The 27,176-nt window shown below is 50.2% G+C and overlaps 3 protein-coding genes across 4 annotated transcripts in view; all 3 read right to left on the bottom strand.

The window, feature by feature from the left end:
- Positions 1–8,858, bottom strand: part of GPN2 (GPN-loop GTPase 2) — a 9,215-nt gene extending 357 nt beyond the window's left edge. Inside the window, exons 1-5 of one of the 2 annotated variants that reach the window (XM_047086005.1) lie at positions 8,316–8,858; positions 7,582–7,738; positions 5,126–5,286; positions 3,996–4,126; positions 1–287 (exon numbers count right to left, since the gene is read on the bottom strand). The exon at positions 1–287 is cut by the window's left edge and continues 357 nt beyond it. In XM_047086005.1, the coding sequence (XP_046941961.1) occupies positions 215–287; positions 3,996–4,126; positions 5,126–5,286; positions 7,582–7,738; positions 8,316–8,726 (933 nt within the window). In that variant the 5' untranslated portion in view covers positions 8,727–8,858 and the 3' untranslated portion in view covers positions 1–214. Of the gene's footprint in view, positions 288–2,612; positions 4,127–5,125; positions 5,287–7,581; positions 7,739–8,315 lie in introns of those variants that run through there. The other variant, XM_047086004.1, reaches the window with a different exon arrangement.
- A 224-nt stretch (positions 8,859–9,082) lies between these two features.
- Positions 9,083–16,135, bottom strand: GPATCH3 (G-patch domain containing 3). The gene is made up of 7 exons (XM_047085178.1): positions 15,677–16,135; positions 13,918–14,342; positions 12,184–12,358; positions 11,526–11,585; positions 10,580–10,701; positions 10,331–10,458; positions 9,083–9,823 (listed from the first exon to the last, which is right to left on the bottom strand). The coding sequence occupies exons 1-7, from the start codon at positions 16,110–16,112 to the stop codon at positions 9,607–9,609; spliced, it is 1,563 nt and encodes a 520-aa protein (XP_046941134.1). The 5' UTR covers positions 16,113–16,135; the 3' UTR covers positions 9,083–9,606.
- A 7,487-nt stretch (positions 16,136–23,622) lies between these two features.
- On the bottom strand, positions 23,623–25,958 carry NR0B2 (nuclear receptor subfamily 0 group B member 2). The gene is made up of 3 exons (XM_047083467.1): positions 25,418–25,958; positions 24,346–24,615; positions 23,623–23,663 (listed from the first exon to the last, which is right to left on the bottom strand). Exons 1-3 carry the CDS (start codon positions 25,956–25,958, stop codon positions 23,623–23,625), a joined length of 852 nt encoding a protein of 283 aa, XP_046939423.1.
- Between the last annotated feature and the right edge of the window lie 1,218 nt (positions 25,959–27,176).

The raw sequence follows: 27,176 nt of genomic DNA, 5'->3' as shown, positions 1-27,176 counted from the left end.
TAAACTCTTGTGTTTGTAGCACATCCCATCGTAGCCCGACTGGGGCCGGTGCTGAATTCCTGGCAACAGCAACCACTGAGCGTGCGGTGAGTGCTCTGCCTGGTTGGGGAGACTGCTCTCGATCTGAGTCGGCAGGGCTGTCCGTGGTCATTGGCGGCTGCCACTTTCTCCAATGCTGGGTTCTGCTTCTTGCTCTGCAGGGCCCAGCTCGCTGCTACAGCTGCATGGTTTCCTGCTCCACTGACTGGTCTGAGGATGCCAGGTACTTCTCCTGGACGCCCAGGGTGCTGAGGGAGGGTGTGTCAAGGATGCTGGCACAGGCAAGGGTGGGGAACTGGTCTGGGCAGGATCCGACCTCTACTGATGCCGGCGCGATAGCCACGTCTGGCGGATTCTGCTCCCACCCCTCTCCCTTTCTCACCGTTATAGCTCCAGGCAATAGGCACCCACTGGGTCTGAGAGGCCCCTCAAAACACCCAGACCCCAGCCCCTGGGTGGCTCAGTCGGTTGAGCGTCCGACTTCGTTTCAGGTCATAATCTCACAGTTCGTGGGTTCAAGCCCCACGTCGGGCTCTGTGCTGTCAGCAAAGAGCCCACTTCGGGTCCTCTGTCCCCTTCCCTCTGCCCCTCCCCTACCTCTGCACATGATTCCTCTTTCTCAAAAATACACAAACATTAAACAAACAAACAATCCAGACCCAAATGCTTCTGTATTCGCCTCTTCCCCACATTGCTGAGGATCAAAGGACCAGACGGCACTAACCCTGCAGCTGTGTTAGGTCACGTGCTCTGGAGCCAGCCCACTGGGGGTTTAAATCCTGAGTTTGCCACATCCTTTTTTCTCGTCTGTAAGATAGAGTTGTGAGGCTCAAAGAAGACAATACAAAGTGCCTACTATGGCACCTAGTACACAGCAGGTGCTAAGTGTTTCCGACTTCTCTTCTGCCACGGGAGGGAACTCAGGGGAGCTCAAAGATAACAACTAACTTCTGCTTGCGCTATCCGGTGCCTTCTACCTCTCTCTTTCTACCTCTCTGGGACAGCAGGGACATGGAGTGGGAAGGATGCCAATCAGACTCACGGAGGAAAAGACTGTGATACTGCTGAGTGAGCCCCGTGAGGCTGGCCGGCCTGAGGTCTGGGTGTGGGTCTGAGGAGGAGATGGCAGTTGGACACGGAAGGATGGCCACCGTGGCTGTTCTACTAGGTGACTCCAGTGAGGTTCACCTAGTAGAAACTGAGGTTCCACAACCAGGGAGACGGAGGTTTGAACTGTCCTTCCAGCACATCCTGGGAGAAGGACCTTGGACCTGTCACTCTCACAGCCCCAACTGCCTCATCTATACGAAGGGACTGAAGGGCGCCTGGGTGGCTCAGCGTCCGACTCTTGGTTTCAGCTCAGCTCATGATCTCACGGTTCTTGAGTTCGAGCCCTGCATCAGTCTCTGCACTGACAGTGCAGATACCTGGGATACTCTCTCTCTCAAAATAAATGAACTTGAGAAAAAAAAAAAAAAGAAGGGACCGAATGAGGATTAAATGAGATTTTGCCAGTAGAGTATGTAGTTCACTAAATGATGTTCAAGGTACGGACTTTCTTTCTCATCTCTTAGGGGTCCATCCACCAAAATCCACAGCACCCCTACTCAAGCAGACTCTGAACCTGTGCCCCTTCCCCCTCTCTTTTTCTCAAGAAATAATGCCTTGTTCCTGTGCAAGTCGCCCTGAGAATCACTCAGGATGAGTGGAGTCCATCTTGCTTGACATGAAATAACCTCAAACTTGCATTTGGACTCCACCTGGAGTCCACATTCCTGAGCAGGGCACATGGAACCCTGCATCTATTTGACCATCTGTCTGGCCCTATCACTGCTCTTCAGCCAAAGCCCCGTCCTGCCCACAAGTCGTGCTATTCTACTTGCAACTCCCCAGACGTGCCTTGACCTTGAACCGCCATGCCTTTGTATATACTACTCTCTTTGCTTTGAATTCCCTTTCCCTCTTAATCAGCCTGGTTAACCCTCACTTTAAGATAACACAATTCCAGCACCACTGCCTTGGTGAAGCTTCCTTGACCCACACGCTCCTCAGGAGAGCTGACGTTTCCCTTCTTTATACCAATCCTTAGTTTTCTTTTTATAAAAATATTTATTTATTTTGAGTGCACTCTGAGCATGCTGGGGGAGGGACAAAGGGAGAGGGGGCGAGAGAATCCTAAGCAGGCTGTGTGCTGGCAGCACAGAGCCTGATGCGGGACTCGATCCCATGAATCGTGAGACCATGACCTGAGCTGAAATCAAGAGGCAGACGCTCAACTGACTGAGCCACCCAGGTGCCCCAATCCTTAACTGTCTTAGATGTGGAATGAAGTTGAACCTTATGAGGATTAGGGTAGGGGCAGAATCTAAAATCAGCACAAATAAGGGCGCCTGGGTGGCGCAGTCAGTTAAGGGTCCCAACTCTCAATTTCAGCTCAGGTGATATCTTACGGTTCAAGATATCGAACTGAGCTTGGAGCCTGCTTGGGATTTTCTCTCTCCTCTCTCTCTGCCCCTGCCCCCACTCTCTCTCTCTCTCAAAATAAATAAACGCAAAAAAATTTTTTTAATAAAAAATAAAAATAAATAAAATCAGCACAAATGCATACGGTTAAAAATACCTTTGAAAATCCCTTAAATCATCTATCAAAAAGTGTACCGTTTTACAAACAGAACCTTACATAACATGTACGGATGCATAAAGCAATGCACAGCGTACAAAAAAATTCAGGACTACCGAAACTGTCCCTTCACGTTTTTGCTGAGCACCTGCAGTTGAACTTGCCGACATTAACTGCAAGTGTGAGGTAGCAGCTCAACCCCTTCAGTGAGCACTGCGTGCTCTACCGCCATCATTTTATTTACAACCTGTCTGGTTCCCTGCGAGCTTGGTTTCCCACGTGTGGAAAGGCCGGACACAGATCAGAAGGTACTGGCTGGAATGATCTTCCTCCATACCAAGGGCTCTCGAGCCCCCCCTGGTCTCCGGCATGCTGTGTAAGTGTCAAATGTCTGAAACCATCCTAGTGGGCCTGCGCTTCCCTGTTCTGCCTCACTCGCAGCCTCGGTGACCTGCAGGACACCTGCACGTGACCTTAGCTCCATCCCACGGGCCATGAATCCAGCTCCAGTTCCAGAGGTCTAGCTGACAGCTCTGGCTGTCGCACGGTCCCCTCAAACACAGCACATCTGCCAGCGTCCATCCCTTCCATCCAGGTGATAAGCCTGTCCTCTTCCCTTCCTTTTCTTGCCTCAGTGACCAACAGAACCGCCCACACGTACCGCTGTATTAGCCAGAAACCTGGGATTCTAACTTCTGCTCCACCTCCATCTATTCCCATAACCACCCAGTCACCCACGCTGGTAGCCCACCTCCTTTTATCCACTCTGTACCCTTCTTTCCGTTCTTACTACTAACGTTTCATCTCTTTCCATCTACAGACTGTAAACGCTCTTGTGCCTCCGCTCACATCCCTTAAACGCAATTTCTGCACTCGGAGGGCTTTTAAATAACGTACACCTGACCATGTCACACCCTGCACAACCAGGCTATGCTGGTTCCCACCGCCCACCCACAAGCGGAAGTCCACACGCCTCAGCAGGGCATGCCAGCCCCCCACCGTCAGCCCTGCCTACTACCCCTGCACCGCTACACCCCCCTTTCCTTTTCACAGGACAAGAAGCAAACTGAACCCCTTGCATCTCTCCCAAACGACCAATGCCTTTTCATTTCTTTGCATCCGTATTTGCTGCTCCTTCTCATCAGTATCCTCCTTTGTCCTCAGGTACAACCAACACTGAAGCCATCTAAGGGACCAGCCTTTGCACCCGAGAGACAGTCACCAAGGAGCCCAACTGGTCAGCAAGAGATCAGTCATCTACAAGGGGAGATGTGGCCACTCCTGAGCCTCATGTCTCCCCCTTGGCCGTGGCCTAGAGGCTAGAGAGCAAGGATACGTGGAGAAATGGAAATCAGCTCCCACTGCAGCAGACATCATGGCCTCCAGGCTTCGCTGCTCTTGGACCCCGAAGCAGTAGCCATTGGCTTTATCCACAGCCTGTAGGACCCGCTGGACACTCTCCTTGTCCTGGGTGGGGAGGAGAGAAACAGCCTTGTGAGTGAAACAGAGGTATGTGGAACTGAGGACATTTCAAAGTGCCCGCAGCCTCCAAACATCCCTTTCAACCTTGCCTCATGCAGCTTCTGTGCCTGGAGTAGTTCCACTTGTCCCCAGAGGCCTGGCTACATCCCATCTCTCCTGACCACCACCCACCCAAATCAGAACAGATAGGCTCCTCTATGCACACCCAAAGTCCCCTGGGTCTATCCTACAGCTCTGATTAGAGCTTACTTTTGACAAGTTATTAACTCCTCTCCCTCCCCTATTTGACTGTGTGCCCCATGAGGTCAGGGACTTTTCTGTGGAGGTATCCTCAGTGCCTGGCACAGTACTTAGCTCACTTAGGCACCCAATAAATCTGCATATAATCTACTTGCTCATTCACATAAAAGTAATAAGACCAGTCCATACATCACATCATGGGAAGGAAAGATCAAAATAATGCACGTACAAGTCCTTAGCATAATGCCTAGTACAGAAAGTGTAAGTGGTAATTGTTATGATTAATATTGTGGAGTTCACTTTCTCATTTCAGAGGAGAAAAGCATGGCATTAAACAGGGAAGAGATAAGTTTGCTCAAGTCCATGCACAGGGGTTGGGTACTACCTTGCAAAGTCAACACATAGTTGCCCATCCTAAATGAGGTCGAGAGACCTATCTTTAGCTTTGGTCAAGTCCCTTGATGGTGACTTTCTGATATCACCCATTTTCACATGGATGAGGGAACATGTGTGGAGAAAACCCAGCAAAACAGAATAGACGGGGCCAAAGTTTGGTCTATTCTCTTTATTGGAATCCTGCCCATGACAGCCACTGGTCCTAAAACCAAGAGGACTGAATGATAGTTGGACCCAGGACAAAGACCACTGTTTGGGCCTTCCGAGCCTCCTGTACCCTTGCTTGGTGAAGTTCCAGGCACTGTCAGAGCCTACAGGCAAGGGAAGAGGCCTCTTAGTCCCTAGTACCTGAATGTTGAGAGGGATGAAGGAGACCAGACTGTAGTCTTCAATGAGCTGCACCAGTTTCTCATTGAGCTGACGGTAGTGGCGGAAGAAAGGGTCAGAAGCCAGGTGGTCGAGCAGGTAGGAGAGGTCCAGGACCTCTGTGTAGTAGTCCAGGTTGAAGGCTAAGGAGAGAAACTGGTGTTCAGGAGCAATTGGCATCAGGCTAAAAGACCCAAAGACAGGAACCACATTTCCTTTCCTTCTTCCTTTTGTCTTTATTCCCTCATTCATTCATTCAACAAATATTTGTCGAGGCAGTGAAATGAAGTTACTAAGAAAAAAATATTTGCTTTTACCCATTGGTTCTGCCACGTAGTAGCTATACAGGACTGCTGTGAGGACTAAATGCTATTAAATCTCAATGTCTGGTACAGAGAAGCACTTGCTCAATGGTAACAAATAACGGTATCAAATGTGTGCCAAGAACAGCGCTTGGTCCGTGCCACATGGAGCTCACAGTCAGGTAGTAGCCCCAGGACCCAGCACACGCACTATAAGGATTGTAGCAAGGTGCCTCTTGGATAAATCACTTTCCCTTCTGGGCCAGTTCCTTCTTAATGTAAAATGAGGACATCAGACTAGATGACTTGGAGTTCTATGAATACAAACTTCCTCTAAGAAAAGGAAACTGGGCCTCCCTGCACTGTCCATTTCTGCCAAAAAACTCAAGTCAGTTGGGCTACTCTATTGGTCTGGCCCACAGTGAGCTAATGCAATCAGGCTGTTGGAGACTGATTGACCCACTCCCTGCATTCTGGCTACTGTGTTCTAATCAGAAACTGACATTCCTCTGCCTGCAAGGAATAATGTCCTGGGCATTCCAACAAACTTCTTGGATTGCCTGATAGGTACATTTCTCCCCAGGAATTAAGCAGTTTGAGCCAGGTGCATGTGGGTTTAGATTTCATCTCAGCTAACACATCAGCTGTGTGATTGACCTTGGGCTATTCATGTAATGTCTCTGGGCCTCAATGGCCTCATCTGGTTTGCACAACAGTCTTTTGTAAGGATGACTGGCCAGAGTCAGAGCTAGAAAGGTCAGGGATCACCATGTAGCCATCTGGGGCCATGAAGGGCGAGGAGAGGGGCTCAGGAAGACTGCAAATCTGGGCATTGATAAAATAGGGCTTCTGGGCTTAACAAGAGATGGACCAGGACTCTGAGCTGAGGTAGCCCCTCCAAGGTGCTGACATCCCTCCATGTCCTGACTGAGAGCCAGTAGGCCTCCCTGGACAACGCCCTGACACTTTGTGACCCCATGATCCCAACAAACCTTTCTTCCTGTTCCCTGCTGGTCATTTCAGTTTTTGTTCTCTAGGTTCCTTTGTGCCTGGAGATGCTATTTAGGGAGCTGATGCTCCCAGCTCAGGAGAGCACTAATTGTGCAGGAAAAAAATGCTGGCCATGAGGCCCCTAGGCAACTCTCCTGCCTTGTGCCAGCCTGCTTCTCCCTCAATCTTTCCCACCCTGACAAAGGTGCCTCTATTTGTCCACTGGCTCAGTTGGAAACCTGACAGCTAGCCTTAAAAAAAAAAAATTATTTACTTATTTATTTTTAGACAGAGCATATGTGAGTAGGGAAGATGGGCAGAGGGAAAGAGAAAATCCCAAGCAGGCTCCATGCTCAGGGCGGAGCCTGATGAAGGGCTCCATCCCATGACCCCGGGATCGTGACCTGAGCCGAAATCAAGAGTCGGACACTTAACCAACTGAGCCACCCAGGCACCCCTGAAGTCATCCTTAATTCCTCAGTCTCCACATCCAACCCACCAAGAGACGCTGTTTCTTGAGTAAGTTCTGGATCGATCCATTTCTCTCCATTCCCACCACCACTGCTTAGGCTGCTGCAAAAAACCTCCTCAACATCTCTGTTTGCATTCTTGCTCATTCTCATTTGTTCTCCACAAAACAGCCATAATGATGTTCTTAATTCGTGCTACTTCCTTGCCTAATATTCATCACTGGCTTTCCCCAGTGTTTCAACAGTACAGGTTCTAGCCCTGGCCCCCCTCTCTGACCTCATTTCCTACCACCCTTCCCCTACTGCTACCTCAACTACTCTGGGCTTCCTCCCCTCCCCCCACTTTTTCTTTAAACACAAAAAAACTCCTTCCCTAAGGGCCTTTCCTCCTACTGGTCCCTCTGCCTAGAACAGTTCAGCCTTGGCTGGCTCCTTCTCACCATTCAGATCTCATCCTCAAATAGCGCTGCTCATTCAACTCACTCCCAACCATTCACTTTAATTCCTTTGCAGTGTACATATCCCCATCTATAGCTCTCTTGTCCCCCAAATCCAGAACAATATCTAGCATACAGAGTGTGCACAAAATAAACAGGAGTCAGGACCTGGAGGCAGCTCCCTGCAGCTGAGATGTTTCATTCCCTACTCCTTGGCTGCCCAGAACAGGAGCTCTCACCCAACTTCCCATAGTGCTCAATGAGGTCCATCTTGGAGAGCAGGTTGACATGGGGCAGCTCCACATGTAGCATCGTGGCCAGAGAAGTACACAGTACCGAAATGAACTTGGCTGGGTCTGTGCAGTAATGAGAATCCACCAGGTGGACAGCAGTCAGCTGGAAGGAGAGGAAGAGACGGGGTGAGTGGCCTGGGAAGGCAAGAAACATCGGGGCCTATGTCTTTCTCAAGAGACTGAGGACTTCTGAGGACAGAGTACAAGCCTTCCCCATTAGTTTCCTCCTGCTTCTGTTCCATTCTAATAGCCACACTCATTTCCTTCTGCCAGGAGATATGGGGCATTATTCCTTACAAGATGCCTTGCACCAAGTCTCCCGGTGGGCAACTAGTTCCATTCTGACTACATCTGACTCTATTTCATTTACTTTTGCCCACCAAGTCACAACAGCAATCACCATGCCACTGTCTACATAACCCTTTCCATACTTCTAACAACCCCAAATTGGGTGCTAGTACATCCATTGTGCAGATGAGAAAACTGAGGTTCAGAGAGAGAAACTGACTTACCCAGGACCACACAGCGAGTCAGTGGCAGAGCCTGAATTCGAACTCACACCAGTTTTACTCCAAAGCGACTCGGCCCCTACCTCGCTGTGTGACATGGGGGCGTGGCATCTGTCCTCCCTGTCTCAGTTCCTCCATCTGCAAAAGAAGCCTGCTCGACCCAAGACGCACCCTGAGGTCCCAATGCGCCATCTGGGAGAAGATGCTACGCAGAGCGCCGTGGTGCGTGCAGAGCTCCACCTGGCCTGGGCAGTCGAAGAGGAAGTAGTGGCCGCGTAGGGGATCTAGCTTGGCACGCAGCCAGTCCAGGTTGGCCTCCAGGTACTCCATGCAGTACAGCAGGCCGCCGTTGGGCCCCAGCCGCAGCGCATCCATCACGTCGCCTAGCCCCACCAGCTCGCCCACGTCCACAGCGCACTCGTACGGCAGCCCCTCGTTGGCCGGGTCCAGGTTCACCACCGCCACGCGCCGCCCCAGCGCGCGCAGGAACTCACTCATGCCCAGGCAGTATGTGGTCTTCCCCGAACCAGGCGGGCCGATCACCGCCTGCCCAAAGGCCGTGGTCGGGGCGGCCCCCGCCATAGGCTGCACGCAGCCCCGTGCGGAGCAGGTAGTTCGGCTGAGACACAAGCCGAAGGCTACGGGATCCCCGACGTACACTTCAGCCCCGGGGTAGCCGAAGGAGGAACCGCACACACCCGCGCAGTGTAAGGGGACCAGCGCCCGACTTCCGGACGACGTCGGAAACGACGGGAGCCCCGAGAGGAAGTCCCGCCCCCAGGATGACGGCGCCGCTTGCCGCCTAGGGGCGTGGCGTGGCGACGCGGAGCGTTTCCCCTCCGGGTTTGGGCTCCGCTAGCGGGTTTGGGGTGGTAGTGGGAACTCTAACCCAGATTTTCCCGGCCTTCCCCTGGCCCAAATTGGAAGATAAAGAGAAATCTGGTAGTAAACTTCTTTATTCTCCCGTTAGGTCACAGACCCGGGCCACCTTCCCGCGACCTTTCCGTTGTCGGCTCCCAGCCAGTCACGGGTGGAGGCGATGGAGGGCCCGCCCCGAGATCGTCCCTTCCCAAGCACCGCGGGTCCTCTCCTCTTCCAGGCCCGTTTCCCCCTCTTTCTGACCTTTACAGTGAACCCCCCGCTCAGCGAAGGTTGTGCTGACAACTTCAGTCAATCCAACTGTTCAAGGTACTGGAGGAGGCAACATGGGCAAGCCCAAACAGGGACTGGGGTTAGGAGACCACTGAGGTCATTCAGCCCTAATATTAAAAGAGGACAGGGGGCTTTTGGTAAAAATGTCCTTGAGGTAGAGCGCCAGAAGGCAAGTTCAGAACAGAACACTGTGAACAAGCTGCGCAGATTACTGGTCCCAGAGTTCTTTCGGTTGTGGTGGGACATAAGGCCAAGGCAGAGGGCTGCCACTGGTGCAGTTATGAGTGACACTAAGGAAGGCCCGAAGCTGTCACTCATGCTCTGAGGGGTTGTCCAAGGCACAGCTGGAACTCCTCACAAATGCCACGTCTGCCCGAAACTTCATGCTGGTGGGTGGCTGGCGTCGGAGCAGCGACTCCCCTTGGTCTTGGGGTAGGGGCTCATCATAGATGGTGGAGATGAGCCCCAAGCCAGTCCCACGGGGTCTCTTCAGTTGCCCAAATGGCTGTAGCTTCTCTCCGTGGTACCTGCATTAAAAAGGGCTCAAACTGAGAAGCCTGCTCTCAAACTCCAATAAAGGGTTGGGAAAAGACAGAGAAGTAGCTACTACACGTCTGGTTTGTCCCAAAGATCGAGCCTTTAAATTTGGATCTTTGCTCTTCAGTCCTCTTATCTCTCCATCGACAGTGCCAGCAACCAGAGGTCTCACATATTGCCTTCATTTTAAATAATACATAGAGTTTAGAAAAAACAGTCACCATTCTGTGACTTACAGGCACTCCCTAACAGCAATCAAGTCCAAACTCCTCAGACCAGGGGGTATGACTTCCACAGGAGATCAGTGATCCTATCAAGCCTTAGAGCTTGGTCTAAAAAATTAATAGTGCCAGACCTACCTTTTCCTTCTAATTCTGCTTTGAAGCTCAACCCTAGGAGTCTCCAATACCCTTCCAAAACCAGACGGAAGGGGGGAAACCAGGGTACAGATGAAAGCCAAGCTTGGGCCCCCAGGAAAGTCTCTTGGCCATACTCACCCCAATCCACGCTTGCATCTAGGGTGCTGGCCATCACTATCCAGGGCCTCAGGCACCCCTGAACACCGGCTGCCCAGACCCTTGCCCTCAGCCCAGCCCTGCTGCTCCATCACCTTCCGTCCAATGCCCTGTGGAGGGAAGGGCAAAGACTCAAGACATGGGGCTGCGGGGCAGGGGGGTGGGGGTGGCAGGAAGAATGGAGATAGAGAAGGAAAAGAGAGGGGTCGATGGGCTAGACACAGTGCTTACCTTGGTGTGGCGCTCAAAGGTGCCCACTTGGCATTTGATCACAGAGCCATCCTCCTGGCCATCACGGAGTCTCCGTTCCAGACGCATTTGGACAGAGTCTCGGGCATCCTTGTCTCCACCATCTGAGGAAGCAGAGCTCAGTTTGTAGAAGGGTCTCTCTCAGCAGAAAGGGGGAAAATCAGGTTTCTAGGACCTCCTCACAAGATTTGCATATTCATCTTTATGGTGTTTTATTACTTTACTATGATCTCTCTCATTAGACTGGAGGCTCACCAAAAGTAGGAACCCTGGCTTTCCTATCTTACAGATGAGGAAACTGGTACAGAAAAGTCACCGAGCCATGAGATGAGAAACAGAATTAGAACTCAGGTCTTCTCCTCCTACCCCAACCTCTCCCAGGTCATTTTTGACTCCTGAATCTAAATTCTCTCTTTTTTAAAAAAATCTTTGTTGTTATTTTTGAGAGAGAGATTGAGAGAGCGAGTGGGGAGGGGCAGAGAGAGGGAGACAAAGAATCCAAAGAGGGCTCCACACTGACAGCAGAGAGCCCCATGTGGGGCTTGGAACTCACAAACCACAAGATCACAACCTGAGCCAAAGTCGGACACTTAACCAACTGAGCCACCCAGGCACCCCTCCAGAATCTAAATTCTCAACCAGAGCCTGAACACCTCAACCTCCCATTCTACCAGGGTCTGCCCATCAGAACCAGAGCCTCCTGAGGGCTGACCCCACATGTCCTTCCTCTACAAAGGAAAAGGGCTCTGCCCACAACCAGCATTTAATGCACACAACTAGAGATGATTTAAGAGAGGAACGCTTTCAGTGGGCTACCCCAGGGGAACTGGTCCTGTCTCAGCCTCTGCTAAGCAAGCCCTAGTAGAGTGTCCTTGCAAGGTCAGGGCACCAGTTCCACCTCCCCATACTGTAATCCCTGGCCCAGTACCTCTGTCGTAGTATACACTCATGTCCACATCCCAGTCATCGGCTGTCTGTTCATCAAAGTCTGCAAATAAAAAGCATCAAAGAGAGTAAACTAAGGATTCGCAGTTCTGTTGAGAGTTAAATCTAGACTTAGACATATGTTCTAGAACTTGGGGCTCTTTTTTTAAATGTTTATTTATTTTGAAAGAGAGCAAGAGTGAGTGCACACGAGTGGGGCAGAGAGGTGGGGGGAGAGGGGGAGACAGAGAGAGAAAGAGAGAGAGAAAGAGAGAGAGAGAGAATATATCCCAAGCAGGCGCCACACTGACACAGGGCTCAATCCCACGAAATATGAGATCACGACCTGAGCTGAAATCAAGAATCAGATGCTCAACCGACTGAGCCACTCAGGTGCCCTTAGAACTTGGGACTTTTGATTATATTTTAAAATATCTCCGCTGGGGGGCATTCAGAATTTGCAGGGGCGGAGGGCATTTTTTCCTCATTCCACTAATCCGCCACCCCCAAAAAGGATGACTGGCCTCTCACACACAATCAAGGTAAGTCTCTTCTCTAGCCCCATATCTGGCCTCCTTGCCAGAGAATCCCCATGTGGAATGGAGAGCCCTGAGTGGATGCAGCAGGGATCACTCCTGCCCTTGCCTGGATGCCAGCATTACCTCCTTCCTCCTCCTGCCAGAACTGGGCATCAGTGTAGAATACCAGGCCGGAGCCGCCCTTCTCCCACTTGAGCTCGATTTCCTCCTCAAAGAGCCGCTCGGTGGTACGTTCCTGCCTGGTCACATCTTCATGCAGTGCCTCATGACGCTCCCACTCCTCACCGCGGTCATCGTCCTTGGAGAAGGTAGACAGAGGTGATCTGTCTGTTCAGCTTCCTGACCTCATGCCCACAAGGAGGGCAGCTCAGAGCACAGCAGGCTCCATTCCTCCAAATTTCTCTTAGAAGCAGCACACATTTGGTCCTTGGAGCCTTGCCCAACACATCTCTCCATCCCGTGTCACAACACTTGGTGCCTTCCCCCAAGCCCAACTCACTCTTATCCCTGTGCTTCTGGCCATGCTGTTCCCCCTGCTGGGACTATCTGCCCTCCTCTCCCACCACTTTTTCTTCACCTGGTGAATCCTCATCCCTCAAGTTCTACAGCCCACGTGAAGCCCCCACACTGAGGCCACAGCACTCTCGCTCGTCTCCAAACTCCTCAGTTTGGAGGTAATCGGTACACGCTGTTTAGGCCTCTATACGTTATGTCGTAAAGAAAAAAGGGACAATAAATAATACCTATTGTCTACTGTGCGTCAGGCCCTTCTCATAACTTAGCTCCTTTAATCACCCCAACAGCCCTGTGAGGTTGAGTACCATCCTTCCCATTCTACTGATGAGGAAACCTGGGTCCAGAGGAGTAAGGTGATTTGCCCAAGATAGTACACGGAGAGTGGCAGAGCCAGCATTCAAACCCACGTGGCTACACCATACAGCCTTTCCAGATGCTGCTGCTTTTTTCTTTTCAGGCTATATTAAGGCTCTTCCAGGGCAGGAAATGGATCTTGGAATGTCTCTGGAATCCTGTGCTAGCCTATGTGTACAACTGCTTGCCTAGACTTGCAGAATGATAGGATGACTCCTGGCTTGAAATCTTGGGGGCTCCTGTCCTAGTTAAACTCCAAGAAGCCTCAGGAATCACTGCTGCAGAGCAGGCGCTGGGAAAAGTCCAGAGAGTACTACACTAAGGATGTGGTACAGATGTTAGCAGCTCTGGGCTGGCGGTTGGAAGACACAGATGAATTACTGTTTCACCCAGAGTATGCACACGCACAAAGTTTCCCCCCAAAGCACACCTTTCCTAATTTTACGGATGAACACCCAAATCTGGAGAAAGAGGTAGAAGAAATGTCTATCGCACGTGATAAAAAATGAGAGTGGAAGCTGGTGTTCAAGCCACAGACTCAAGGTCAGAAAATAGATGTGATTTCTCAGCCACGTAATAAAAGCACACAGAGGTTAGACAAGCAGCAAAGGGGACCAAGTTCACATCCCACATCTGCCTCTAATTCCTTAGATGATTTTACTTCTTGGTGGGTACATTTTCATCTATGAAGAGGACCCTCCTTACATTCCTTCTAGAGAATGCAAAGAAGGTCCCTTTGAGAATCTTGCGATAAGCTCTGGCCTCTCTCCTCAAAGAAATGCATATTTGCACATGCAAATGAAGTTTTATAGTTTTATATTTAATTGCAGGGAGTTCTAACTCTTTGGAATTCTCCTGAGAACCACCCCACCCCCACCCCACCGCCAGGTTTAGAACTATTGTAATATACAATTGAAGAGTGGTAGTATATTGATGGCCGAGCCTCTCTAAGCTGCCAGCAAAGAAAGGATAGCTCGCTCTACTCACGTCATCTGAGTGTGACTCTTCTTCCTCCTCCTTTTCCCCTTCCTCTTCCGGCTCTCCATAGGAGCTGACTGGTATGTCCCCCAGGCAGCTTCCTTGGGGTATTTCCTCGCCTTCGGCGGTATACACAAGGTCTTCCTGCTCCACAGTCTCTGAGTCCTCATACTTGAAGGGTACGTTGCCATAGCGCCGGGAAGAACCTGTCTTGGGAAACTGGAGCTGCAGCTGGGTGATGATCCGAGGGGGTAGGCGGCAGGCCCGGATCAATTCCAAAAAGACCCGCAGAGGAGTCCCCACATTTCCATTGGGCATCAGCACTGGTGGGTTCAGCTCTGGCAGTTGCCTCAGGTCAGCCAGAGTAAAGGCTTCACTCTGAGCTTTCCGACTCTGCAGCTCCTTGCGGGTTTTGAAAGGAAAGGAGCCGAAACCTTGGAAAGCAGAAGAATGGCTCTTGAAACCTCGAAGCCTCCAGCAACACCTGAGCCAGAAATTGGCTCAGATCTTTTAGCCTAATGCTGTTCCTCCCTTTCATACTTTTCCAGAGTAACTTCCTCCATTTCCTGACCAGAACCACCTAACAATTTCATGCCATTTCTCATCACCTTGGCTGAGCACACAAGTTTCTTTTAGATCTGGTTCCTGTCGAATTTTTGATTCTCAACTGCCACCAACCCCCACTCCCTGTGCATCCTCAAACCATGTGCTTCAACCATACCAAACAATTTAACATGCCCTGAAAGTTCCATGGACTTTCACATCTCTGTCTGTGTCTCTGCAAGTGCCATTTACTTTGAACACCGTTCCTTCCCACAAACTCCTGTTTATCTTTCAGATCCAGATGAAAAGCCACATTTCCTGATCCCTCTAGGAGATCAGTTTCTCCCTCCTCTGTCATCTCACACTTGCTGATACAGAGCATAGGCTCTGGGTCAATATGCCTGGGTTTGTACTGTGACGCTGCCACTTCCTAGCTCTGTAACCTTGGGCACGTAACACACCTTCTGTATCCCTCAGTATCCTTACCTATAAAATGGGTAACAATAGCTCCTACCTTATAGGATTGTTGTGAGGAGTCAATAAGAAAATGAAAGGCTTAGAACGATGCCTAGTAAGCACACAGGAAGTGCTCAGCAAATGTTAACAATTAGAATGCCATCTCTGTGACAGTTACTTTTTTACAGATCTGTTTTCCTCTCTGAATCCTGAGCACAGACTATGTCTGTTTTCTGCACAGCAGCGAGAATCACACTGGGTGAGCACAAAAGCTAGATGTGTCGAATAAATGAATTAGAGAACTCTGCGCTGTTCCCTGCCACCCATCAAAGTGACTTCCAGAGCTGTCCAGAGAAAAGAGATTGTCTTTTCATTTGCATCTTGCCAAGACAGGGCTGGGTAGGAAGCAACAAAAAAATGTAATAAAGACAATAAGTGAATAAGAAGCCTCGTTTCCCTTTTTTTCCTTCTGTGTCAGTGCAATATCGACCTCTCAGAGAGCAAAAAAAAAAAAAAAAAAAAAAAAAAAAGGTCTCAGAAGAAATGTAATAAACTGGAAAAAGAAGGATCATCCCAATAGGCCTCTTTCCGTACCCTCCCCCCACGACCTCCACCCCTAAACTTAACATGGCGTTGAGCCTGAAGCTCTGTCTGGCAATGACCTAAACTCTTAAAGAGCCTGATAATCAGAGACCTGACTTATCCCCTCATGAAAGGTGTCTCTGTTCCAGGGCCGGTAGGCTTAGTCTATTATCTTCCCCATCCGTACCTGATGCCTCAGTAGGTAGCCGAAGTCTGCGGATGTAACAACGACCCGGCAACCAAGTCCCCTGAGTATCCAGCCACCGGCGGCCGGAGTACATGCGAAGAAGCTTCTGGGCCTGAGCTGTCCCCCGTACCGAGATGACGCAGCAGCAGGTGCGGGTCTGGGCGGGAGCAGAGTCCGGAGGGGAAAGAGTGCGGGCATCGGTGACTGAAGTCTGGGCGAGAACCTGGCCGATAGGAGTTGGGGCAGAGTCGGGAGAAGCCTGGGAAGGAGCCCGCTCAGGCCGATGCCGGTAGTGGAAACACAAGAAACCACAGCCGCGCTGTTCTCGGAACTGGCTAAAGTAGTTCCGGAGATGGGCAGAGCGCAAACCCGAGGGAATGCCGCTCACTATTAAGTAGACTGTGGCCTCCTCCTCCGCCTCGCTGGGCACCGCCATCTTGCGTTGTCACATGATCGGCTGTTTCCAACTCTCGCGAGAATATCGCGGCACCGAGGCCTCCGTGGTGCAATGAGGTGTAACTGGTGATTAGTCCGTCGGGTGGTGGTTGAGGAGCTGAGAAGGGGCGGGATTTGGGGTCCGTTTCCTGCAGAGAGCAGCCGGCGATGATGAAAACATCACTTGGGAAATGTGTTTACAGATCGCTTTCGTAAGACTCTGATGGTGATAAAATTAGAAGCCTGAGGGAGGGGCACTTTTTAAGATTTTTAGTTGTTGGGGATTTCCCACACCTAATCTCAGTTTTCTCAGTTTAGAGACATTTTAGTGGCTCAGCCACTTCTTCCAAAGCGTATTCAAGCACTCCCACACATCTCTAAGAAAGAGATAATCCAACTGAAAAGTGGACTAAACATCCAATTAACAATGAAAGAGCATCAATCGCATTAATAATCAAGGAAATCTAGTGAGACGTACTTAACATCCACCAGATTGGCAAAAATTTTTAAATCCTAGGTACTGGTGATAGTGCAGAGTAACTGAATCTCCCATGCACTGCTGTGGAGTGGAAACTAGTACAACCACTTTGGAAAACAATACGACATAACCCAGTAGAAGGAAGTGAAGCCACCCATATTCCACTTCTCTGTATATACTTAAATTTTTGCATATGTCCCTGTATTGACAATGTTGAGCTTCACCCAGCCCTGTGATCCTGGAAAACAATGAAGGTTAAGAAACCCGATCCCACCCTTTTGTGTTCTAGAACACAGCTTACTGCAAAGAAACACGCCTCCTTATATGACTTAGATAAAACTCACGGGTGCTCCCTTGTGTACGTATGTATGTCAAGGCTAGCCACAGACTCCGAATTCCAGTCTTTGCCTTGTAAACGCTTAGATGAACTGCTTGTCCCCGCTGATCAATCAGAACCAAATGCTTGTTAACCAAACTTTGGTTAAGCTCCTCTCCTTCCCCCAAGTCCCTGAACTTTGCCTCCCCCACCCACCCACCAAGTGGTGAGCCAGCGCACAACCCCTCCTGAGAATAGCCTGGGTTCAGGGTAAAACATTTTCTGATCTAATGTCTCATCCTGCCACTCCTGATCACCCCACTTCCTCAGACCCAGTTCTTTCTAGCCCTGTTTACTCCTCCCTATGAATGATCCACTCCTCTTGTCTCAACCTTGAAGGCACGTGTAGATCTTATGGTCCCATGGCAATAAGTTTCTTCTCCATTGCAACAGTTCCTTTCTTTGCTTGCAACAATCATTTAAAAAGAAGTCTCTCCTTACTGAGTCCAGATTTGTATTTTATATGACAATATATATGAGTATTCATAGATGCAGTGATTGTAAGAGCAAAAAGTTGGCATTTAGTACGATTTTTTTAAAGTTATTTATTTTGACAGAGTGCATGAGTGGGGGAGGGGCAGAGAATCCCAAGCAGGCTCCGCACTGCCAGTGCACAGGCCAAACCCATGAACTGTGAGATCATGACCTGAGCCGATGTCAAAAGTTAGATGCCTGACTGACTGAGCCACCCAGGTGCCCCCGGCATTTAATACTTTTCAGCAGGTATATGATGATGAGGGAAAATGAGCAAGTAGGAAATAGAATTCTTTATATAAAGTTGAAAAATACAAACTAAAAACTACTTTTTAGTGATACAGAAATAAATATGACTTAAAATAAGAAAGAAAAGTAAGGAAATGATTAACCCCAAATGCAGGGTAATCATTACCGTTAGGAGGGAGGTGACTTCAAAATTTATGGGACATGACGAGGGTTCATTGTACTGTTATTCTTTACACTTAACATATACTTAAAAATTTTTTTATTTGAGAGACAGAGAGAGAGAGAGAACGGTGGAGGAGCAGAGAGAGAGAGGGAGACAGAGAATCCGAAGCAGGCTCCAGGCTCTGACCTGTCAACACAGAGCCCGACATGGGGCTCAAACCCACAAACCATGAGATCATGACCTGAGCTGAAGTCGAATGCTTAACCAACTGAGCCACCCAGGCGCCCCTATACTTAACATATATTTTATAAATGCTATTTTGTTTTACTCAATTTTAGTAAAACATCTTAAAAGGGAAAACAATTCATTTCAAAAAACAATTAAGCAAATGTTTACTTTTGTTGATCACGAATAGACACCTGTTTGAGGGAAAAAAAAGTTCTAATGGGAGTCTGGGTAATTGTGGATAGGATCATTTTACATACCTGGATTTTAAAATCTGCTGATGGAAGTGTAAATTGGTACACCCATTTTGGAAAACTTGACAAGATCTACTTAAGTTGAGCACACATTCTATGACTTGGTAATGACACTTCTTGCTATATAACATCAGATCTGCAAACATCTGTGCACCAAAAGGTGTGTGCAGGAATAGTCTCAGAAATATTATTTGAGGGGCACCTGGGTGGCTCAGTCAGTTAAGCGTCTGACTTCGGCTCAGGTCATGATCTCACGGTTTGTGGGCTCGAGCCCCACGTCAGGCCCTGTGCTGACAGCTCAGAGCCTGGAGCCTGCTTTGGATTCTGTGTCTCCTTCTCTCTCTCTGCTCCTCCCCCACTCACACCCTGTCTCTCTCTGTCTCAAAAATAAACATTAAAAAAAAAAAAGAAATATTATTTGATGAACCAAAAGGGTCATCAGCAGTATCTCGGATAAGTGAATTGTAGTGTAGTAATGGGATACTTTACGGCAATGAATATGAATGGGTCAGAATGACTCTCAGACATAATGGAAGTGAAAGACAAACAAAAGAGTATATGCTGTACGGTTCCATTTATACAAAGTTTAAGGCAAACAGTCTCACTTATGATGCTGGAAACCAGGGATAGTGATGCCATTTAGTGGGGAGGGGAAGCGTGGTGATGAGGATGGTTTCTGGGGTGTTGCTAAAGCTCTATTTCTTGAGCTGGGCAGTGCTTACAGGGAGGGGCTCATTTTGTGATAACTCATCAAACTGTACATGCGTGATTTGTGTGTTTTTCTGTATATTATACAGAAAAGGTTGAATTAAAACCATATTTTGAAAAATCTGAAAATAGAAAAGTAAATGCGTTACAGCAAGCAAGACGTGAGCTCGGGAAGCGCTGTTAGCTGACCCAAGAAGGTATGCACTTATGGTTCCACACCATTGCCACTGTGGGCCTAAATTTCCAGAACTCAGTCTGTAGTAGACTCAGTAAATCCCCGCTGATTGAAAGAATATTCCTGGCACTAACATGGGAATGTGCCATTGGGAGTGGCTGGGGACTGTCTCCAGGGAAAGGGGGGCCACTTCCCTGGGGGAACACACAGGCCGGACTTCTCATCAAAAACTTAAACCCAGGGGCGCCTGGGCGGCGCAGTCGGTTAAGCGTCCGACTTCAGCCAGGTCACGATCTCGCGGTCCGTGAGTTCGAGCCCCGCGTCGGGCTCTGGGCTGATGGCTCAGAGCCTGGAGCCTGTTTCCGATTCTGTGTCTCCCTCTCTCTCTGCCCCTCCCCCGTTCATGCTCTGTCTCTCTCTGTCCCAAAAATAAATAAACGTTGAAAAAAAAATTAAAAAAAAAAAAAAACTTAAACCCAAGGGTAACCGAGGCTACATTTCCCCTCTCGTTCCACCTTGTAGTGTGGTGGGGAAGGGAAGGGGTGTAGGTACTGTCATTCATTCTCCAGTTGATCATCCCTAGCCTTTTAAAAAAAAAAAAAAAAGATTTTATTTTCAGTAATCTCTACATCCAGCATGGGGCTCAAACTCACAACTCCAAGATCCAGAGTTGCATGTTCCACCGACTGAGCCAGCCGGGTGCCCCAGATAATCCCTGGCCTTTAAAGACACAAGACAGCCTGGTGACTAAGAGCATAGAGCCAAAGTTCAGACCGTTTGAGTTTTAATCCTGACTGTACTTATTAACTGTGTAACATTGAGCAAGTCGCCTAACCTCTCTGTGCCTCAGTTTCTTCATTTGTAAAATAGAGACAATGATGATAATTCCCTCACAGTTATTGTGAGAATTGAGCAATGGAACCCATGTAATATGTTGAGAGCATCGCTCTCAATAAATGTTAGCTGGTTATTATTTAGTAGTCACCTAGAATTACCTGCCAGGAATGAATGAATGATCCCCTCTGTTAAACCTGATTCCCCTGAGATCTTAAGCCTTGTTGCCTCCATCGGTTTCACTGGGATTGCCTTTCTCTGCTGCCTTGTTCTGTGACGTGGTCCCTGTCCACCTTTCTAGGCCCATCTCTTGCTGCCCTGGGCCCAAGTTGCTCCCAGACCATCTGCAGTTACCTGAACCCCTTGCTCTCTGTCACCTCTGTGATTTTGCACCTGTCATTCCCTCTATCTGGAATGTCCATCCCTTGGTTACCTGGCAAACCCCTATTCATTCTCTTTAGCTCAGAGCAGTGACCACTTGGCTGAAGCATTATTCCACCGCCAGGCAGATTTAATCACTCCCTCTTCTGAGCTCCTGCTGCCCATTGAACATACCTCTATCACATTTCAGATCACTCTGTGTTACAATTACTTATGTGTCTCTCTCTGCCAACGACAGGATGTTCAGTGAATGCAGGGACTGTGTCTTGTGTATTTTGTGCCCCTTAGCATCTAGCACAAGGTCTAGTACAAGTGATCATCAAGAGAGATGTTGAGGGGCGCCTGGGTGGCTCAGTCGGTTAAGCGGCCGACTTCGGCTCAGGTCATGATCTCGCGGTCCGTGGGTTCGGGCCCCGCGTCAGGCTCTGTGCTGACCGCTCAGAGCCTGGAGCCTGTTTCCGATTCTGTGTCTCCCTCTCCCTGACCCTCCCCGTTCATGCTCTGTCTCTCTCTGTCTCAAAAATAAATAAACGTTAATAAAAAAAATTTTTTTAAATAAAATAAAATAAAAAAAAAGAGAGATGTTGAATGATGGCATGAATGGATGGATGGATAGTGGGTGTTGGCTTTTTGCTGGTATCATAGGTTCTATGACACCGAAAGTCAGGGTGTATTGGCACATGACACAGCACACATCAGCTCAGTGCCTGACTGCTTAATAAGCAGTCAGTGATTAGGCTAATAAAGGTAGAGATAATGGTGATAATAAAATGGCACCCAACGCTGACCCAGAGCCACAGCCACTCTCCTGATTCCTAGTGAGTCATCCCTGGCTGGGCCTGAGCACAGGGATCATGGCTAATGGTCAGTAAACAGTGGCTGAGCTGGCTCCAGACAGCCTGCTCCTGGCCATGACTCATGCCAGCCTATGCTGGTGGCAAGGGCCTGGCCTCCACAGTCACACAGGCCTGAGTTCAAATCTCAGCACAGATAGTGATCAGTCATTGAGTAAGTTGCATACCCTGTCTGAGCCTGTTTCGTCCTCTTCCCTCTCTGGTTATGAGACACAATTCCCACTTGTAAGCTGCTGATAATGGAACACTGTCCCCCACCTTTGGAAGGCCTGCTGTCTCATGGAGAAAGCATTCTTGCTCATATTACATTGTATTATAATTCTCTCTTTAGTCTTGCTAGATTTGTCTTTATCTTCCTTGCAGAAGGTTTGGACAGGGTACAGGGAGCAACACGAGAGATATAGATGAGAAACAGACAGAAGTATAGCTCCATAACCATGTGGAGGGGTAAGGAAGAAGTTTGCGAAGGAGGAAGATAGGGCTAATGAGGGAAGCTATTCGGATGATGGAAACATTAGATAAGTTGAGGGAAAAGGCTGGGGTGGGTAGTGGAGAGGAGCACTTTCTAATGGCTGTTCACGGTTGGAGGAGGAAAGGGCAGAAAGATCCAGCCTGTAGGTTCAGAGAGGTGCAACAGTAAACTAACAGAGGCAGTTACTGAAGGAACATAGAAGATAGAATGACCTGAAATCCAGGAATCCTCTGAATTTGGCTCCTATGGGGAGACAAGGCATCTGCTCTTAGAAGAGTTGCCTCATGCATTTGCAAGGTGAAATGGGCGGTGTCTGTCAAAGTGCTGGGAAGGGCAGGGCAGGGAGAGGTGACTGGCGGCCCAAGGTCTGAGTTGGGGAGTTCTGGTGGGAGGTTAGGGGGCAAAGGAATGCAGGGCCTGTTCTGGGTTCTAAAGGATGCTTCTATTTGGGAATTTGATTACGTCCTGGCTTGGGGGAGCTGTTGAGCAAATGGCCTGTCTGAGAGGAGGGTAGATGTTGGGGGTCACCATGGGGAAAGGGGGTGATTGGTTAGTTGAGGCCCCAAAATGCCAGGCAGTTTGGGGCTGGATTAGCAGGCTCTGCGTAGACCATGAAGATGTGCAGACACAGGTCTGCTTACTTTGGGGGCCACTGTTCTCTTTCCTGTGACCTACAGAACATGGAGAACATTCCCCAGTGGGAGGGTGTCTCCATAGCGTGTGCCCCACCCTTGGGCATAGGGATGTATGTGTGAACATCTGGCTTGGGTGCATGTCTCTATTGTCCTGTGTTTGGGTCTGCTGTATGTCACTGAGTGAGTGCATCTTGGCTGTGCTTTTCCATGCTGTGTGTGAGTGGATGGTGGTTCTGTTTTATGGGTCTGTAGGTGTGTCTGACTTGTACGTCTTTGTGTGTGTGTGTGTGTGTGTGTGTGTGTGTGCGTGTGTGTGTGAGAGAGAGAGAGAGACAGAGACAGGGACAGAGACAGAGAGAGAGCTGTAGGTCTGAGTTGTATGTATCTTTGTTGTAGGGTGTGAGCTGTGCGTTTCTGTCACTCTGGGTGTCTGAGTGGTGAGTAGGTGATTGGGTAAGGGATGGGGTGCCCTTGCTGTGGCACTGGGTGCCCAGAATGGGTATATGGTTAGTTCCCTGTGGTCTGTATCCTGGGGGCCTTCAGCAGAGGCCTGAATGACAACTCTTCAACTGTTGTCCCTGAGTGAATGACCTCTCATTGAGCAATAATTAACTTGGCCCCATGGAGAGAATCCAAACCGGTGGTGAAGGGGGTAGGACTGGTAGGGGCAGGCCTTATTGCTAAAGAAGGAGGGAGGCCTGAAAGGGGGTCCTATAGGCATGTGTGTTGTTATCATTCCCTCCTGCCTGCAGGTCAGTTACCCTAACCTGGGTGATATTCAAAATACTTAACAAACACTGAGGGCCAGACATTGACCAATCAGAACAGACACAAGCCATGCACTGAATGGAGCGGTCCTGAAGGCCATGGCTATGCCAAACATTGCCCCTCTAGTTGTGGCCAATGAGAATGGATCCCAGGAGAAGGGCTGGGACAGGGGGGCCACAGAAGGGAACTCGGGGGTAGGGGGGAGCTCAGGGCAGTATCTGTGAACTAACTGCCATGGAAGTGTCTCAGACTTGAACATCTGGTGTGGCAGCTAAACCTCAGCCAGCCTTGGCCTCCAAGCAGCTGCACCAGGTCAACCCTAGATGCCCTTGCCCCTCCCATTGGGAGAGCAGTGGACTATCCTCTTCTGTCATCAGCAGGGGTGGTGGAAGTGAGCGACCCCAAACTGCAGGAATTCCAGTGACCTTGTCTGTTTTAGTTTAGGAATGGACTGCTTCATATTCCTCACTGGCTGTGATCTGACGCTCGTTGAGGTGAGAGGGAGCCTGTAGGGGTCAGAGGTCAAGGGAGGGGTCAGTAGCGGATTAGGGGAGAGGGAGAGACACCCCCAGCCCCAAAGATAAACGCCAGGAAGTGAGGGGGTCCTGAACTGATCCCATCCCCTGGATTCAGACCTGTACAAAATAAATCTCATCCCCCAAAATGAGATAAGCATTCCACACCAAAAAATTAATATCCCAGTTCCCCGAGTGGCTCCAGCACTCCTTATGGTTTCTTTCTCTTGGACTCCTTCTGATAGGGGCAGGGTAGACCCTGGAGGTGGGACAGTCCCTTCCACATGCACAAATTACAGTGTCAGGCTCCAAGGGTGTCATGCCTTTTATTACAAAAACCAATAACTTAGATAAGTTCTGTACAAAGTCATTAGGACTCTTGGCCCAACGGGTCATCTAATCTTCCGTCCCCACCTCGGGAGGGGACAGGAATCTTGACCCAGAGGCTCTAGGAATCACTAAGGGATGGCCAGAGAGCTGGAGCACCATGCCAAACCAAGGACGGCCAAGGGGACAGGTGTGGTGGGTGCGGAGCCCCAAAGCCCATCTTGTTGGGCGAGGACCAGCTTGCTCCAGAAGCGCTGCCTATACAGACTTGCCCCCTCTGGGAGCATTAGGCCACCCCCGGGAACAGCTGGGCCAAGTCAGCGCTGCCAGCCTCCGCCCAACCTACACTTGATCTCTGCCTGGGCTGGAACAGGTTGGCTCAGCAAAAGCATGTCCTCGAGGAGGCCAGCGATGTCAGTGTCTCCAACAATAGGGCGAAAGAAGAGGTCCCCAAGCAGGCTGGGCGGAATGGACTTGAGGGTGGAGGCTGTGAGGAGGACACGGGCCAAGCGGCCCTGGCCTGCTGGGCACCAGGTCTCCAGGGCCTTGCACAGAGCGTGATGAGCCTTTTGCTGCAGGTGTCCAACGTGGGAGGAGGCGTGGAGGCCCGGCACACCTGTGGGCAGAGAAGGTGAGGAGGGCTGGTGAGTACCCCACTCCCAGGCAGCAATCCTGGCCCAAGCCCTGAGGTTGCGGGGTTGGCCTTTGAGGCCCCATTACTACCTCCCCCATTTATTTATTTATCATTTTATTTATCCGTCCATTTGTGGGACAGCCCAGAGTAATGGGTAAGAGCCAGGCTGCCTGGGTTTGAATCCCGCACTGTCACTTACCAGTGGCATGGCCTTGGATAAATTAATCTCTGTGCCTCAGTTTCCTTGTCCGTAAAATGGAGATAATAGTACCTATCTCCTAGGTATGTTATGAAGTTTAAATCAGCTAGTCTATGCAAAACCCTTATAAATGAGCCTAACATATGGCAGGCATAATATGAATATTCATTACTATCACCATAGTTACTATAATTTAGATATTCCACTAGGGCTTTTTGGGGAGGAATTCTCATCTCACATTTCCATTCTTCTCTATGGGGTCCTCCTGAACCCACAGAATTTTCTGTGACGGAGGCACAGCTGTGTCTGCCCATCTTCCCGCCCCCAACTCCCACCTTCCCTGAGGGTCAGGACACTTTCTTAGATAGAGTGGCCAGGGCTAGTCTTGGGAATGAATAAACCTACGTTCCCATCCCTGCTTTGCCCCTACCTGGCTGTGTGGACCTTCAGCAAATCACTTAACCTCTCTGAGCCTCTTTTGTGAGGTGGCCTTTTGGTGATAACGAGGACCCAAAGAGATAACGGACGTGAAGCCCTTAGCAAGTGCCTTCCCTGGCTGGGCCCCAGGAGTGTCTAGAAGCTCACCAGGATTGAAGAGGATGGTCTCTTTCAGGTAGGCATATTCCTTGGGGCCCAGCTGCAGGCTCCAGAAGGACTCCAGGCAGCACTGAAGCCACTGTACCGCAGCCAGCGAGGGCTGGGGTCGATCTGGCAGCTGGCCGCTGCCTGAGCTGCTGCTGGGCTCCTCCAGCAAGATCTTCTTGAGTATGCTGGGAACTGGTGCCTCGGCCACCTCGAAAGTCACAGTGTCTTGGGCCAACCCCAGCAGGAAGAGGGGGCCCCAGCAGCCCCGCAGCAGCCGCTGCTGATCCTGGGGGGGCAGCTGGCAGAAGGACGGCAGGTTCCTGAGGAAGACCACTGTTCTGGCCAGAACATCCAAGGCTTCCCGGCAGGTGCGATGGGGAGCACACAGCCGGACAGGCCGGTGCTGCCTGCACAGGCAATGACTAGGGGCTGGGGGCACAGAGGGCCTGGCCCTGAGGCTAGGGCTCAGAAGTGCGTACAGAATGGCCGGGCGGCCTGCAGCACCCCGACACGAGCAGGTCCCTGGCTGGCTCGAACTCATGGTTGGGGATCTGCTCCTCCTTCCTCCCAGCTCTCCCGCCCTCTGCTCTGCGCTGTGGGTGCTATTTATAACCCCAGTGGGAGGGAGGGGGGAACAGCCTGACAACCTTGACTCCAGAAGTCATGTTCATTGAAAAAAAAAAGAAACACTGCACTGACCCTGCAGGATTGGTGGGGAAGTGGTGGGGGAGGGGGCTTTGGGAGCTCCACGTGGCCCTGATATCACTTTAGTCAATGAAGCAGCCTATGCAGGGTACAGGACTGCCTGCTCGCTGGCCCGACTGCCCCTTATCGGATGACTCAAGTGGATAAACAAGGTCATTAACCCAGGCTGTACCAGGGCACCAAGGCCTCAGGTGCACCATCAGCAGGTGGTCATGGCAGGTTTCCCTATTGGTGCCTGTAGGACTCTCACTAAGCTGGGAAGCCAACCCCAGAGCTGGACAAGCCTTGAATGCAAGGCCCAACCTGGAAGTGCCTTATCACTGACTTGTTTGCCTAACCTTGGGGCTTTGCTCCTGTTGTTGGTAAGGAACAGGCTGCAGGGAAGGGAGCCAGGACCCTGGGGGGCTGGGAGGACTTTGCCCACTGTGCACACTAGGAGGCCTCCCTCCTCTGACTCCAGTTCTGGGGGGGGGGGCTGCAGAAATAAGGTCCTGAAGAACTCTCTCTCCTCAGTCTGGATTCCTAAAGCTCCCAAAAGGCTGTGTCTGCCAAGATGCCCTCCCGGAACGATATTGAAATATGGCTGCTACTTACTGAGCACCTCCTGTGGGCCAAGAACTTTCCAGTCTAATATTAGAGCTTGCCTATGAGGCAAGATTCTTACTTTTTGAAACTCAAAGAGGTGAAGTGACTTGCCCAAGGTCACACCACCAAGAAGAGACAGAGCCCAGATCTGTCTGACTCCAAAGTCCTCGCTTGTTCCCCTGGATCCGCTGGCCCAGTTGTTCAGCCAGATCTGTGTAGCCTGTTTTCCAGAGCTGGTGGCTACCCGGGTCTCCACCTCACGGCTACCTGGTCCACAGATATTGCTGACTTATGATCCGGGCAGAAACGCTGCTCTGCCGCCAGCCACGTGGCAACTCTGTCCCGGGCATCTGTCTCAGGACGGTGGGGCATGGGGTCGAAGAGAGGGTGGGAAGGTCCTCGGCTGTGTCGTGTTCATGGACCTTGGCAAGCCCAGCTTGGCAAGCCTTCTGCTATAGCACACGGTTGG

Source organism: Lynx rufus, unplaced genomic scaffold (assembly GCF_022079265.1).
Source record: "Lynx rufus isolate CCGP_SWC_20201006 ecotype Redwood Valley unplaced genomic scaffold, mLynRuf1.p SCAF_2, whole genome shotgun sequence".
NCBI classification, from domain to species: Eukaryota; Metazoa; Chordata; class Mammalia; order Carnivora; family Felidae; genus Lynx; species Lynx rufus.
This window is presented reverse-complemented; position numbering and strand designations above follow the sequence as displayed.